Consider the following 16213-nt stretch of genomic DNA (forward strand, 5'->3'; position numbering starts at 1 on the left):
CTTGTCCTCCGCTCTTCCCCAGTAGCATGTTGAACGCCTTCCGACCTGAGGGGCTCATCTTCCAGCATCATAACTTTTTTATCAGTCCTAAATAGAAGGCCCATATTGTTAGATCTGCACTTCAGAAGACCCAGCCCATACAGCTGTTCTTTTTGAACTGATCTCTTTTAAATTTTCCTTATCGGTTTTATTCATCTATTACCTATACTTAATCAAGTATTCTGTGTATATGTTTTAATCTACGTTTGGTTCTTGTTCCCAATTAATTTAATAATTATCCGCTTAGAGATATTGTGATGCTATTTATTTAGATGTTTTGTTTATGTTGGTCTGTGACCATAATAATGTAAATTCATTCATTCATATGAGCAGACATGTTTAGGATTGCAGAGTCGTTCACGATTGGACCTAACCGTCAGGGGTACCTTTACCTTTATTGATTCCCTAGGGGCTTGTCCACGCTTCCAGTTGTCCTGCTGCTTTTCCTTGGGATAAGTGGAAGTGTGGACAAGCCCTAAATAAAGGTCAAAGCTGACCTGTTGTGTTAATGAAACATACATGTGTTGGTTGGGTTATAAAATGGGGGAAATGTCATTTTTTGAGGTTAAATGGAGCATGCAGTCTATTTAGCATAACCCCAACTCTTATTTTATAGCCAAACCAGTGCATGTGTGCAAGAAAGTTGTGTATATATGCTTTGATTCTAATATTGCAGTACATAGTCTAGAATTCAACATGATAATCATTTGTAAGGAAGAGGCTGAAGTTCCATGGTACAGCAACAGGTTCCATCCCCAGCATCTCCTGCTAAGGCTGGGAATGTTCCCTGCTCCCAGTCAGCGTAGACTAGTTAGAGTATTTGTCCTTTCAGATGTTGCTGAACTACAACTCCCATCATCCTTGACCATTAGCCATGCTTGCTAGGGTTGATGGGAACTGTAGTTCAGTAACATCCAGAGGGTCAAAGGTTCCCCATACCTGGTGGAGACATTGAGCTAGATGGACTAATGCTCTGACTCAATAAAGGCAGCTGCCTATGCTCCTGTTTAATCACTTGAATACTAGCAGTAGACATCCTGTTCCAGGTAGAGTCTCTTTTACACAATACAAGGATGTGTAAATTATATAATCATAATCTTAATAGTTATATAATCTTAACAGTATAATCTTATGCAAATGTGTTTATCCTAATAAACACATAAGTACAGTTATTACTAGAAAAAGAAATATTCAGATACCTCAGCCCAGACATCTTGACGACAAACTTCATTAGGCATGACAGCAGCTGAAACTAAACACTTAATTTGGGTAGGAAGATTTATAATCCACCACCTAGGCCAGCAATGGCCAAACTTGGTCCTCCAGCGGTTATGGGGCTACAACTCCCATCATCCCTAGCTAACAGGACCAGTGGTCAGGGATGAGGGGAACTGTAGTCCCAAAACAGCTGGAGGGCCAAGTTTGGTCATGCCTGACCTAGCCAAAGCATAAAATCCAGACCATTCTGGGGTGTGACTTTGTAAACATATTTTACCTGGTAGATGTGGAAGGTTAAGTATTCCAGCTAAGTGTTTTTCAGGACACTATGTTGTCCTGATGAAGGAGTCATTCCAAGGCCCTATTATACAGTGGTGCCTCGCAAGACGAAAAGAATCCGTTCCGTGAGTCTCTTCGTCTAGCGGTTTTTTCGTCTTGCGAAGCAAGCCCATTAGCGGATTAGCGGATTAGCGCTATTAGCGATTTAGCGGCTATTAGCGGCTATTAAAGGCTTAAGGGATTAGCGGATTAGCTGCTAAAAGGCTATTAGCAGCTTAGTGCCTTAGAAAAAGGGGGTGGGGAGCGGAAAAAAACCCCCAGGAATCGCAAGACATTTTCGTCTTGCGAAGCAAGCCCATAGAGATATTCGTCCTGCGAAGCACCTCCAAAATGGAAAACCCTTTCGTCTAGCGGGTTTTCCGTCTTGCGAGGCATTTGTCTTGCGGGGCACCACTGTAGTTGAAGGGAAACTTTCAAGGGAATTATTCGATCTCAACTTGGGGGAAAATTCCATTTCTTTCAGCTGCTTGCAATAAGTTCCTCAGAAAGACATAGTACAGAGTTCAGTGAAGCAGGCACATAGTCCTTGAAAACTAGGAGCTTGATGGAACTATATTGATTCCCCAATATGCACCAGAGCAGGGCCTATGTCTAATTCAGGGGTAGCAAATGTGGTGCCCTCCAGACTACAACACCCATCAGCCCCAGCCAACACAACACATGGTCTGGTTTGATTGGAGTTTTTGTTCAACAACATCTGGAGGGCACCACACTGGCTACTCCTTGTCTGATTCATATAGCACTGGAAATCCACTGTGACATGGTAGCCATTCAAGATTACACATTGTTTTTATGTAAGCAAGGAATATGGGGGGGGGGGAGTGCATGCAGCACAACTGCAACATAGTGATGCAGCTGGGCACCATCTGAAGCTGATAGAAGGCACTCTGCACCACCAAGGCCACTGTGAGATTAATATGGTTTTGATACCCTACAGTCTGCCAAGCCATAGTATGAGTATGTGACTGAGGAATCAGGTTTGTATATAGTCTCTCTTCTTCCTGCTTCAATTCACTATTAGCCTTCCTTACCTTCTTTCACATTCCTTGGATGCTTTTAAAGTTGCAAAGAACACAATAAGGGATGCGAGTGGGAATGAACATGAGGAACTCATTGGTAACAAAATTAAGAGCAACCACACAATTTTCTTTGAATACATCAGAACCTGGGAGGAGGGTAGACCATTAGATGATGAGGGCATTAAAGCTACATGAGAGCACTGCAGAGGCTACAGAAAAGCTATTAAAAACATGGCCTTGTGTTTGAACCATGGAAGATGTGAGACAAATCTTATTATAATTATTGGCTTCCGCCCTGTGGAACGCCCTCCCACAAGATGTCAAATAGAAAAACAACTACCAGACTTTTAGAAGACATCTGAAGGCAGCCTTGTTTAGGGAAGCTTTTAATGTTTAATAGGTTATTGTATTTTAATATTCTGTTGGAAGCTGCCCAGAGTGTCTGGGGAAACCCAGCCAGATGGGCGGGGTATAAATAAATTATTATTATTATGAATAATATTATTACAGATACCCAAGCGTGAACTGACATTTTCCAGCAAGGGGAATATACGAAGAATAGAGCAAACAGTAGTGACAAGGAATGAAGTGCTTCATCTTACTGAACTGACAAATAAAAAATTAACAAATCACCAAGTCCAGATGATATATAGCTGGTCACGTGAGAGAAATTACTACAGTGGTGCCTCGCAAGACGAAAAGAATCCGTTCCGTGAGTCTCTTCGTCTTGCGGTTTTTTCGTCTTGCAAAGCAAGCCCATTAGCGGATTAGTGCTATTAGCGGTTTAGCGGCTATTAGCGGCTATTAAAGTAAGCCTTTAATTAGCAGATTAGCTGCTAATAAGGGATTAGCGGATTAGCTGCTAAAAGGCTATTAGCGGCTATTAAAGGCTTAAGGGATTAGCGGATTAGCTGCTAAAAGGCTATTAGCAGCTATTAAAGGCTTAAGGGATTAGCGGATTAGCTGCTAAAAGGCTATTAGCGGCTTAGATCAGCTGATAAGCGGCTTAGCAATCAGCTGTTAAGCGGCTTAGCGAACAGCTGTTAAGCGGTTTAGGGGCTTGGGGAAAAGGGGGGGAGGGGAAAAAAAACCAGGAATCGCAAGGCATTTTCGTCTTGCGAAGCAAGCCCATAGCAAATTCGTCCTGCGAAGCACCTCCAAAACCGAAAACCCTTTCGTCTAGTGGGTTTTCCGTCTTGCGAGGCATTCGTCTTGCGGGGCACCACTGTATTATTTATTTATTTCATATAATTTATATACCACTTGATAGTAGAGGAAGCCTCAAAGAGGTTTGCAAATAAGATAAAACAATAAAATTATCACACACCAGAATTACATTCGCAATTTAAAGCATACATACAGAAGGTTAAGACCACTAAGACAGATTAAAAGGAAGGAACATTTTATCATATGTGGTGGGAATACTGGAAGACGGAAGAAATACCATCAAAGGAACAATGGAAAGAAAAGCTGATGAACTATGCAGAATTGGCTAAGCTAACAGACAAACTACGAGAGAAGGACAAAAAGGACTTCAAAAGAGTCTAGGAACCATTTACAGTTTATATGCAGAAACAACAGAATGGACTGGATTCACTGGCAGGATTTGAATAAACTTCACAATTTCATTTGAGTAACAGTGGTTTTTGCAACAGGCATCTGAAACAGAGATTGCCAGGGTGATGGGGAGGATGCTGGAAGCGGGAGGGGAGGATTTGTTTTCTGCAAAGGCTGCTGCCGCAAAGGAGGAGGAAGTAGGCAGAACTTGGGAGAGGCTGCACAGAGTGGGGCGTGATACTCTTGGGGTGTAATGTTCTGCACCCCCTCCGATGAAGGTTTCAGGTGTAATATGTGTAAAATAAACTATTTCTTAAAAACACTAGTCTCTGCTGTGCCTCATTCCAAAGGAACACAAAGGAGCACATTCCTGTGCCTCATTCCAAAGGAACACAAACTCAGATTAAGTGCCAAGATTCCAGAGGTTTTTGGCACTTAATCTGAGTTTGCATGGCGATTCCCACCCCCTCCCACAGATGGAATAAATAAAGACAGAATTTAGGTTAATGGACGAAAAATGGCCACAACTTTATTGATTACAGGTAAGAGCGGTATTGGCTTTAGGCATTGGCCCTATCAGACTAACCGGTATAGCCGGGAAGGGTTAAGCTTAAAGATGCACATCCCTAGGCGCTCCCCGAGGGGTTACCGCTCGGGAGCGCGCTTTAGGCCCTAGCCTCCATAGGTTTCGGACGAGGCGACGCCAATACCCTCAGACCTGTAACCAATCCCTGATCCCTTGGAAAATGTCAGCAAGCCAAATATCGTTACCAGCATAGGAGAGATGCACGCCGTCCCTGCGCTGAAGGGCCTCCTTGCTAAAATGGATGCCAGGGTGCTCAATGACCCGCCCACCCATCGCGGCCACTCTACGTGCCACCGAGCGCTCCAGGATCCTCCTGGCTCTATTCACAGCCACAGGGTTTTTGGAATCCCTCCACACGAAGCTGATAGAAGGCACTCTGCACCACTGGCAGGATTTGAATAAACTTCACAATTTCACTTGAGTAACAGATATTTCAGAGAAATGATAAGGGATTTTATTTTTGTATAGGAAAAGCAGGATACGATAAATAAAACCAAATAACTCAGCACAGGGGGAGTTGAGGTAAGTCCAGAAGAGGGGAGGGAGAATAATTGTAAATAACTTGATGAATGAGATTTGTATCATTAATTGTTATAAAATTCAAAAAAATTCTAAATAAATAAATAAAACTCATCCAAACTTCCAAGCATCTGGGTAGGCTTGTCTAAATAATAATGTATTCTTATGGTAACTTGTCCCTCATGGGTGTGGGTATGTGGCCTCCTTACCAGAGGAAAGGAAAGCACTCCATGTAACACCAGATTTTAAATACCAGATCCATAGTTAAAAGACAATCTTTGCTAGTGAAAAACATGGTGTTGGACATCAAATTAAGATGGCTCTAAAGGTAGATTGGACAAATTCATGGAGAATAAGGCCATCAATCATTATGAGTTATGAGATATTGCTGTCTCAAGGATCAGAAGTAGCTTGCACCTGAACACCAGGGACTGAGGAACAATGGTCGGAAGATTCCACTGTCCTCATGTTTCAGCTTTTGCACTTCAAATAAGCATCTGGTTGGCCACTAAAGGAAAAAGCACACTGAACTAGATAATAGCCAAGAAGTCTTTTAAAAAACCCAATCATGAGATCCAGCAAAGTAACAATGGTGGGTTTTTTAAATTACGCGTTTTGTGTTGTCATTTTGTATTTTTATGTTGTGAACCACCTTGTGATCTTCAGATGAAGAGCACAATACAAATTTAATTAAACAACAACAAGTATGACCTCAAAAACATAACCACCAAAAATCTGGGTAAACAAAATGTTTCAACCTCAGGGGCGACCAGTCCTATTCCCCATCTGAGGTAAAATGGGAAGATGCTCTTCCCTGCTGCAGCTGCACTTGCTTGGGTCACATAGCTGCTTCCAGCGAGATATTACTGCAAGCCACCATTGTGCAACCCTGGCAGTAGCAGGCAAGGCACTTGCAGGGGCATTGCTCCAAAGGATTCTGCCACCTGAGGTGACTGCTTCAATCTGCCAGTCCTGCTCAGCCTGGTGCTTAAAAACTGACCGTGGTATGCCAGGCATGTTTCCTCATAGAGAACATTTGTCAAATGTGGAGGCAGAAAGACACCACTGAAAAAGCCTGTTCTTGTGTTGCTCTGCTCTGCTTATCCCTTGGATGAGGCATATGGAGAAAGGCTTCTGATGAACTTCAGGTTCATGTAAGGAAAAGCAGCTCTTGAAATTCTGATGTCCACACAATATTTACCAGTCACACCAGAAAGTTGTATATAATATGAATAAGCCATTAAAAACATAATTGTTACTTAGCTTTGCTTTTAACCCAAGCATTTCCTTGTTATGGTAATTATTACATAGGTACTAATTGCACATGTGAAACAAGCCTTAAGGCTCAGATAATTAAGAGTTCTCTATTCACAGCAAATATATAATCATTCTGAATGATATAATCGTTTTTTAAAACAAGGAAATCAGGAAAAAACAGTAGCAACAGTAAATGAAGTGCTGCTTATTTTGTTGAGAATAATATCAGAGAATAAGCTTGTAACCGTCTTCTTATTGGCACAAGCTGGGGATCTGGGCGCCATAAACCTTACAAAATGCACAATTCACTTGTGATGCTCATTGTCTAAAAATATAAATTGATGCCCAAGAATCTCCATGCTAAACAGAATCTCCATGAAATTAGATTGGATTGACATTCCCTGAAAATGATGCATACTTTGATACACAAATAAAGCTCTAATAGAAATTATTATTTAATAAATAATCTTCTCCACTTACATCATTATGTGATTGTCACCAACAGGGTAGATTTTCATACAAAATAGTGGAGGATCAGATATTTGAGTTTTCAAAATTAGGATGTTTTTAAAGAAGTTTGATTTTTGTTAGGACTGAAATAAGCATCATTTACATCTTGATTATTAATATTTTTGGGAAATGCAGAACTATTAGTTATCACAGAATATATTTCTCTGTGTTTGCTGATTGAGTGGCTCATCATAGATATGCAACAGATGTTCTTTTGACAAATTATGGATTTGTTTATTTTTTTAAAAAAACTTTTGTCATCACTTCTGTGGCTTTATCGTTTCGGATCATGAACATCACCATAAGTGTGGATTTTCACTTTACCTCTTTTACTCAAGTACAAAATACTCCTGCACAACCCATCAAGTGTGAAGGACACAGGACACAGCAGCCATGAACAGATCAGGTTTCTACGTCCAATTTTTAAAGAGAGACAGACAACTAATTCAACACACGCACATTCTTCACACTTGGTGGGGCATGTTTATAACTTTTGCACTTAGGCACAAACAGAGTAAGAATGGAAAGTTGGACTCACTGTGAAGTGTTCTTCTGATCAGTAGGGAATGCAGCAAACAGAAAAAAAGTTAACTCCACCAGGTAGAAGGCAGGACCAACAAGAAAATACATTTTTGCCATTCCTAGAGAGAAAGAAACATGAAGTTACAGAATTTGACTTCATTACAGAAATAACTTACAAACAAAATACCATTAGCAGATTAACATTTATCAATTACAGATAAATACATTGGGACAAGATATATGAGCCCTGTGGTGTCCTGTCAGAAGAGACATGTGAAGAAGAGATGCACAAACTACCCTCTAGAATTTGGGTGCTCGAATATAGTCTGGATGGACCTGTATGTTCTATTACCTGATGACCAGAAAAACATTTCCACAGCTTCCTTTGGCCAAGACTTATAAACCTGGGAGATAGTGCCACTTTAATACCTGAGGCCTCAGCTTGACTAGGCCATCTTTTTAGTAGTAATCACAACTTTTTAAACTAGTGCCAGGCCCATTCCCTACAGCAAGGGTGGGGAACCTCCAGCCCACGGCCCTACTTAGGGTTGCCGGGGGTCCCAGTTTGGCCCACAAGGACAGTTTCCTCACATCCAACCCGCCTGCCCCACACCTGATGTCATGCAACATCAAATGTGGCATGTGGAGCAGATACATACAACTTTTAGAAGACATCTGAAGGCAGCCCTTTATTGGGTAGTTTTTAATGTCTGACATTTTATTATGTTTTTATATGTACTGGAAGCTGCCCAGAGTGGCTGAGGAAACCCAGCCAGATGGGCTGGGTATAAATAATAAAAATTATTATAATTATTATTATTCTAGAGAGAGCTGGTCTCAAGGAAAGAAGGGCATTAACCCAATCACGTTGGAAAGCAGTTGCACACAAAACAATATCCCCTATAAAGAACCCTTTCGAAACCTTAGTAAGGAACAGCAATCCTTACACCAGATATAAATCATTGCACTTGTAGAGAAGCCCTTATAGGGCAGTAGTGGTAGTGCTGGCATGCTGAAGGGAATGATAGTCAGCTGCTTAGGAGATAACGATACCTGGAAGTAGTCGCTCCCCTCCATTTTGTTCTTACCTGAAAACTAGGCCTTTGTGATGCCATTCGGCTCCTGCCACACTCCAGCCCTGCACCTCATCTGGGAGTGGGGCGGGGCAAGGAGGAAGGCGTTTGCTCAGAAGGAAAAACACACCACCGCTCTTCTTCTCCATTTTGTTGTTACTTGAAAAGTTGAGCCTCAGTGCAGCCATTAATCTTTTGTCACACTCCAACTCTGAACCTCGTGATAGGAAGGGGGTAAAGGTAGCTCTGCCTTCTCAGAACAGGGAGGTGTGGCTGGACTTGCTCTCCAATCAGTACTGAAGTGCACTTCCAGCTTTCACCAACAAAGAGACAATAGCTTCTTAAGGAGGACCAGTTACCGTGGTGCCCCGCAAGACGAATGCCTCGCAAGACGGAAAACCCGCTAGACGAAAGGGTTTTCCGTTTTGGAGGTGCTTCGCAGGACGAATTTGGTATGGGCTTGCTTCGCAAGACGAAAATGTCTTGCTATTCCTGGGTTTTTTTTTTCGCTAACCCTAACCCTAACCCTAACCCTAACCCTAACCCCCTTTTTCTAAGGCACTAAGCTGCTAATAGCCTTTTAGCAGCTAATCCGCTAATCCCTTAAACCTTTAATAGCCGCTGAACCGCTAATAGCGCTAATCCACTAATCCGCTAATGGGCTTGCTTCACAAGACGAAAAAACCGCTAGACGAAGAGACTCACGGAACGGATTCTTTTCGTCTTGCGAAACCACTGTATTTATTCCACATGCAAAGCTATTTAGGCCTACAGCCCTTCATTCCAACCGGCCACAATGAGTGCTGTCACCTCAGGGCAACCAATCAGTCCACGCGCTACTAGGAGGCAGAAGGGCCTCCCTCAAATACTAACCTTCCATTCAAATGGGCAGTTTGCAGGTTCTTAACAAAACTTGCTAGGCCTCAGTACATTGATTGGGCCGTTTCCATGGGGAAGGAGACTAATGGCTTCAAGAAAAGAGTGAGAGCAAACACATGCTTCTTCTGCCTCAGAGACATTGAACGGAAAAGGCAGTCCACATAATAAAATGCTAGGAGGAGAGGACCCAGGCAACCCTTTTGGTTCATACCTTCATAGCTTCTCCATAGCTTGCTTGGCATCCGTGAGCTACAATGACTGCCAGGCAGCCACTTAATGGCTCTTTCAAAATAGTGCGGAATGCCATGGGGCAAGGGCAGTCAACATGGTGCCCTCCAGATGTTGCTGGATTTGAATGATGGTGTCCAAAGATCAGGGAGAAGGCGCTACCAGTCAGTGCAAAGGTCAAGCCATAGTGGCTGAGTAGCCCCTTCACCACACTTCTAGGCCTGAATTCATGGAAGAAAGAGGTGCTGCTGAACAGGGGCCCTCAACTGCTTCAATGTCAGTTGCTTTCCGGCTCTGAAGGTCTGAAAGTGGGGGTGAGAAACAGGATATAAACCCAGGAAAACTATGTAAGGAGTCGAATGTCATCTCTGTTCAGGAGCTCTTCCGACTTTGGGGTCAGTGTAGCCAAAACTCATAGCTGCAACCTATCTGAAATAGTGGGGGTGCTGAAAAGCAGGGCTCCCTCCATTGACTCTGCTATGACCGGCCAGCTCTTTCAGGCCTCATTTCCCATCAGAGGTCACCTCAGGGCTGCCATTGCATCAGACTGCCTCAATACAGAGCTCATTTCATTGCTTTGCTGGAGGCCCAGCTTCACCAGGAACCTCCTACCTCTGAATATGCTAGCTGGTTAATTGTAGGTGAGGCATAATTACCTTTCTTCCGCCCTTTCCAGGTATGATTGATATGTGCTTTAAAGCTCTGTGTCTGAGCACCCTTTTTATTTTTTCCTCTGGACCTTTTCTCATGATAACTTGCTCTTTAAAGCTCAATTGGAGCAAACAGCGATGTGCTTAAGACATTGACATTTGTGCTGACTTAACGTTAAAGACCATATATTAAGATTAATATACAGTGGTGCCCCGCAAGATGAATGCCTCACAAGACGGAAAACCTGCTAGACGAAAGGGTTTTCCGTTTTTCAATGCGCTTCGCAGGACGAATTTCTCTATGGGCTTGCTTTGCAAGACGAAAATGTCTTGCGATTCCTGGGGGGGGGGGGGTTGCTCCCCACCCCCTTTTTCTAAGGCACTAAGCTGCTAATAGCCTTTTAGCAGCTAATCTGCTAATCCCTTAAGCCTTTAATAGCCGCTAATAGCCGCTAAACCGCTAATAGCGCTAATCCGCTACCCCCTTTTTCTAAGGCACTAAGCTGCTAATAGCCTTTTAGCAGCTAATCTGCTAATCCCTTAAGCCTTTAATAGCCGCTAATAGCCGCTAAACCGCTAATAGCGCTAATCCGCTACCCCCTTTTTCTAAGGCACTAAGCTGCTAATAGCCTTTTAGCAGCTAATCCGCTAATCCCTTAAGCCTTTAATAGCCGCTAATAGCCGCTAAACCGCTAATAGCGCTAATCCGCTAATAGGGTTGCTTCGCAAGACGAAAAAACCGCTAGACGAAGAGACTCGCGGAACGGATTCTTTTCGTCTTGCAAGGCACCACTGTATTAAACTGTCACCATTACCATATATTTTATTGTACTTTGCTTTTTTAAAAAACAAAACAAAACTTGATTTACGTTCTTAGAATTTCTGTTTCATGTAATTTAGGATAGTTTTAATTTTTTTAAACTAAAAGTGTGGGCTGACTCCATTATCCTCTTTGTTATTTTTGCGGGGAAAGCTCTGGGGGAACATCCTCACACACAAAAGACCATGCTCAGACACAGAGCTTTTAAGCATGCTCCTGTGCCTGGAAAGAGTGGGGCAGAAGGTAATTGTGAATAATTTTGATTTTCCTCTTTTCTCCATGTCCCTTTTCCCTTTTGTGTTGTGGGATTAAGATGGTAAGTGTTATGTACTGAAGTTCTCACCCTGGGCCAGCAGGGGGATACTGTAGATAGTTATGCAAATGAAAGATCGAAAGTGACGTTCAGTGATTGGATAGTTTTAGAAAGTTGTTACAGTAACAAGGTACTGGAGCTCTGTATAAGCAGGCTGACTGAGCCCTTCAGCTCAGTTCAGTTCTGGCCTCAGAATAAAGAAGAGCTGTTTGAAGAATCGCTGTGTCGTCTGATATGTTCGCCCACAACCTAAGAGTAACCCTCCAAGTAGGACTTGTCTTGTTTGTTTGATCATATTTAAGCTGCTCTGTAATTCATTTTGGCTGAAGAAAAAGATGCTAATGCTGTAATTAAATGAATGAATGAATGAATGAATGAATAAATAAAAATCTTTAAACAACATTGCAACAGCTTAGAAATGAGTAAAGCCAAAGGCTTGTTATTGCTAAGCAGCCAGTGCTCAGGTGGGTGCTGTGAAGAAAATTCTCTTTTGTGACAACTAACATTGGTGAAGCGGAAGAGGCTATGATAACTGTCCTCTGAAGGTTTTAGGAGGAGAGATTCTGCCGCTTGCCTCCTCCTTGGCTTCTCCCGCCATTTTGCAAGACAGTAATTGCAACTGAATTAGTGCTGCTCAAAATGGTTGCTCTCCTGGGCTGAGTTCTGGCATCCTGTAGAGCTACCCAGTGGCGTTACAAGGGGGGGGTGCCTTGCACCCCGGGTTCTGTGTTGGGAGGGTGACAAGAAGGCACCCCACGGGGTGCTTGCCCTGCTGCCCCAGCCTGAGTGTGGCGGCATAAGCAGCCATTGCACCTCTGCGGCCGCATGTGGAGGATCCTCTGTTCGCGGTTGCAGCAGTGAGCAGAAGATCCCACCGTCCGTACGGCGTTCGAGTGGAGCAGCAAACCGTTACGTACAACATATGTGCGGTGTTGAACGCATGCGCTGTACGCAGCAACACCACACATGCGCTGTACATAGCGGTTTACCGCCAGTGTCACCCGAGCACCGTACAGACAGCGGTGGGATGCCGACGTTGCCACTACAGCCACACGCAGAGGATCCCACGGCCGCCAGTGCAGCCACGAGCAGAGGATCCCATCACCATCCGTACGGCTCTTGGGCAGCGCCAACAGCAAACCACTACGTACAACACATGCGCTGTACATAGTGGTTTGCTGCTGGACCGCCATTCGGATGGCGGTGGGACACACACACCCCCCGCTGCCAGCAGGAGCTCGGGGTACTTGGGAGTTGCAGGGGTCAAGCACAGAGGTATAGGAAGGGGGGCGCCTTCCAAGCCTACCCCAAGCTGTTGATGTGTGCGGGGGGGGGGGTGACAAAAAAAATTCTGCACCGGGTACCACCTGGGCTTGCTACGCCTCTCGATGTGATGGCCTGGGAATCTGATTCAGAGGCTGAACCTGAGGAATCCCAGCCTGCACAGGAGTCCCCGCCTCCAGGGCCGGCTGAGCTGGGGCAGGGGCTTGAACCTGAAGGGCCCTCACCTGTGCCAGATCCTCAGGAGCAGACATCAGCTGAATCCGCTCTGGCTCCGGAAGTGATCGAGGACCCATTGCCTGCAGGTGCTCCTCTCCCTGCCCTGTCAGGGGAAGATGAGGTTGCCTCTGGGTCCAGTAACCTTCCAGCCTCTCCTGAGCTGCAGAGGCTCAGGGCAGAGAGGCAGCGGTAACTAAGTTCTCGCAGGAGGAGTGCTCGCCTCCAGGCCAGGAGAGGTGAGTCACCTGTGGACTGCCCCGTGGACCGCCCATAGGTCACCTGTGGGCCGCCCTATGCCTCAGAGGAGTTAAAGGCCAGCCAGCCCAGGTTGCGGTTACCTGTTCCTGCCGACACCCTGTCCTGCTTTCTGCCAGAGTTCCTGACCACGCCCGACTCCCTGCCCTGGACACCGCTTCAGCCTCGGACCGGACACGGACCACGCCACGCGGTAAACCCCCCCCCCCCGGACCAGCACACTCGAGCTACCCACAATCCTTCCCAGTAGGTTTTGCCCCAGTGAAGTTATTGCAAGGATTGAAAGTCTCCGCCTTCCCACTGCTCTCTAAGGCTCATCCCCCAGTTCCATCCCCAGCAGCCCAAAGCTTCATCTCTTGTTCTCATTGCTCTTCCCTCTTTATTTCTCTGCATGTTCTGGGAGGGTGGGGGGAGGACTGGTTGCAGCAGGAGGGGGAGACTCCCTGGGTTCTTCAGCAGCCTGCCTCATCTGTGTCTCCTAGTCTGGCTCCTCTCCTGCCACAGCCTCTTCCAGCTCACTAACCCTTCTTGCCTCTTCAGCTTCCAGTACCCCATCCTCCCAGTCTGCTCCCTTTTCCTTTTCTGACCACACATTGTCATCCCACCACCAATTTTCTGCCTCTGAGCCTTCATCCCCTGGGGGTTCCCCAACTGGTGTCCCCCCCCCAGCCAGTCCATGAGAAGAATCCACCTTTGAAACATATTAGAAGGGCCTGCTTCATAGCAGTTCAGAACATTGATCCATCTAGTTCAATATTGTCAGCACTGACTGGCAGCAGCTTTCCAGCATTTCAGACTCTTTCCCAGCGCTACCTGGAGATGCTAGGGAAAGTGCGACTTTTTGCATGCAAAGGGTGCTGATTTTGCAGATTGAGTGATGTGATGCAAGTTCTAGGGTTTGGATTTACTGGAATGATGTACCATATTTTTCCGTGTGTAAGATTTTTTTACTTTAAAAAAAATTGTAAAAAATTTGGGGTCTTATACACTGATGGTGCTAACCTGTGGACAGAAAACCATTTTAAAATTCAAACTTGCATTCCAGCCAACTTCAATTTCACGTTGCAAAGGGATCAAACGCGAGCAGCATTGGGGTGTTGTAGACCGAACACCCTGCGTTTACTCGGAAGCGGACCTAGCGCCGTCTCCTCTCACTTTGAGCCTCGCTGGAGCCAGAAGGATGCAGGACAACGCTGCATCCTTTTGCTTGTGGTGCTGCTGCTGCTGCTGCACCAAGATGCTGGGCTGCTCGGCGAGATGCAATCGACACTTTCGCTAATACTTTGGGACCAAAGAATCAGGCGAACCCGCCCCTCCCATTTATTTGCACCCCGCTTTGATCGATCACCTTTTCGGTGCTGCAGCGATGGGACAGCCCACCCCACCAAGACGTCAGCCCCGTGCAGCGTCTGGAAGCAGCTGCGTGGTGGTGTCCTTTTTCGCCCGAGTCCCGATCCCTAGCTCCGCTGACACCTCCTCCTGCCCGAGAGCGCCCCTCTGTAAGTGGCCAGGCGCCTTGGAGAGGGAGGGAGGCTCGGTCCCGCCTGCTGGGAGGTGGGAATAGGGGCTGCCCCATGGAGCGGTCCCTGCTGCTGCTGCTGCTGCACTGGGAGCCGGGGTCAGTGCATGCCATCGGAAGGTGCCCGGGGGGCCACTGAGAGCGGCTGTCGGCGTGGGAGGAGGGGGAGGGGAAACGGATCTCCTCCTTCCTGGAGAGACCTGGACCCGGCGGCGGCGGCAGTAGCAGTAGCTGCCTGACCTTCCCGTCTCTCTCCAGGGACCTTTCGCTGGTGCAGCGTGCGGCTGTGCTTGGGAGGTGCGCTCTCAATGTCACGAGCGGTCCATGTGCGCAGCTGATACTGAGGGCCCAGCTCTGAAGCCCGGGGGCGATCAGCAGCAGCAGGAGGAGGAGGAGGAGGAGGGAGATCAAGGGGACGCCCAAGTGATGAGAAGTTGAGGGAACCCTGAAGTTGCACCCCCTTGCTTGCTTCCTCCTCCAGCCCGGAGGCAGCAGCCGAGCTCCGCATCAGGTATAGCGGCTGATAGCGGAAGAGACACCAAGGGGAGCGAAGGGAATCTGCTGCTTCTCCCGGACCGGCCGCCGCCTCCGCAGCGGATTTGGAAAAGAGCAGCAAACGCCCATTGCGTTTAAAGGGGACGGGCGGGACATCGCCGCGGGCTAGAGGTAAGGAAGCGGAGGAGCTTTGCAGGAAACCGAGGCGGCGGCTGCCTCTTGGCGCTGGAAAGAGAAAGGGAGGCTGCGAGAAGGGGATGCTGAAGGTGAAACAGGCGTCGCTGCTGGAGAAGAGGGGTTGGGCAGGTGGGAAAGTTGGCCGGCGGGGTGGGCGCACGCCCGGGGAGCGGGTTGTGTGTGCGCGCGCGCGCCTGCCTGCGAGCCCGCACTTGGCCACGAGGGCTGGGGAGGGTCGCCGAGGGGAGACGGAAGCCGGGGGCATGAGTGGAGTCGACGCCGCGCTGGGAAACTGAAGGGCGCGGGTAGCTTAGGAACCGCAGGTGGAGACAGAGCATCACGTGTGTGCTGTGGAGGGAGAAGGGTTGGGTGGGAGTTGTGGACACACAGCTTGGTATCCCCTTGGTATCCCAGTCCGGGGTGTGTGTATGTGTGTGTTTTGCTCTCTCTCCCTATGTGTGTGTGTGTAGAGAGAGGGGGGGGGGAGCGCGCGCGCGCGCGCCCACCCAGGCAAGAGTTTGTATCTATTATGTGTCCCCGCGCGCGTCTGTCTCCTTCCACTCCGGGAGTTTGTGTATACAGTATATGTACAGTATATGGCGAGGAAGTTGGCCGGAGGGCGCCGAGGAGGACTAGGAGAGGGCTGCTTCTGAGAGGAGCCTCGTCCAAATCCTCGCCCGCTCTTTTCTTTCTCCTGCAGAAACTTTCAACTCATTTCCCCAGCCGCAGACTCCTCCC

General features: G+C 46.8%; 1 protein-coding gene and 1 long non-coding RNA gene across 3 annotated transcripts in view; one reads left to right on the forward strand and one right to left on the reverse strand.

Moving 5' to 3' along the window:
* Window positions 1–5514: 5514 nt before the first annotated feature.
* Window positions 5515–8094, reverse strand: LOC310685467. The gene is made up of 3 exons (XR_014515300.1): window positions 7919–8094; window positions 7583–7685; window positions 5515–6419 (listed from the first exon to the last, which is right to left on the reverse strand). It is a non-coding gene; the product is annotated as an uncharacterized lncRNA (long non-coding RNA).
* A 6626-nt stretch (window positions 8095–14720) lies between these two features.
* The window catches only part of UGT8 (UDP glycosyltransferase 8), a 34943-nt gene continuing 33450 nt past the window's right edge, over window positions 14721–16213 (forward strand). Inside the window, exon 1 of one of the 2 annotated variants that reach the window (XM_083457369.1) lies at window positions 14721–15564. Coding sequence is in view for 1 of the 2 variants with exons in the window: in XM_083457366.1 (XP_083313492.1) it covers window positions 15556–15604 (49 nt within the window). In the remaining variant the exon portion in view is untranslated. Of the gene's footprint in view, window positions 15605–16213 lie in introns of both variants that reach the window. The other variant, XM_083457366.1, reaches the window with a different exon arrangement.

This window comes from Podarcis tiliguerta, assembly GCF_965153285.1.
Source record: "Podarcis tiliguerta genome assembly, chromosome: 9".
Classification (NCBI taxonomy): domain Eukaryota; kingdom Metazoa; phylum Chordata; class Lepidosauria; order Squamata; family Lacertidae; genus Podarcis; species Podarcis tiliguerta.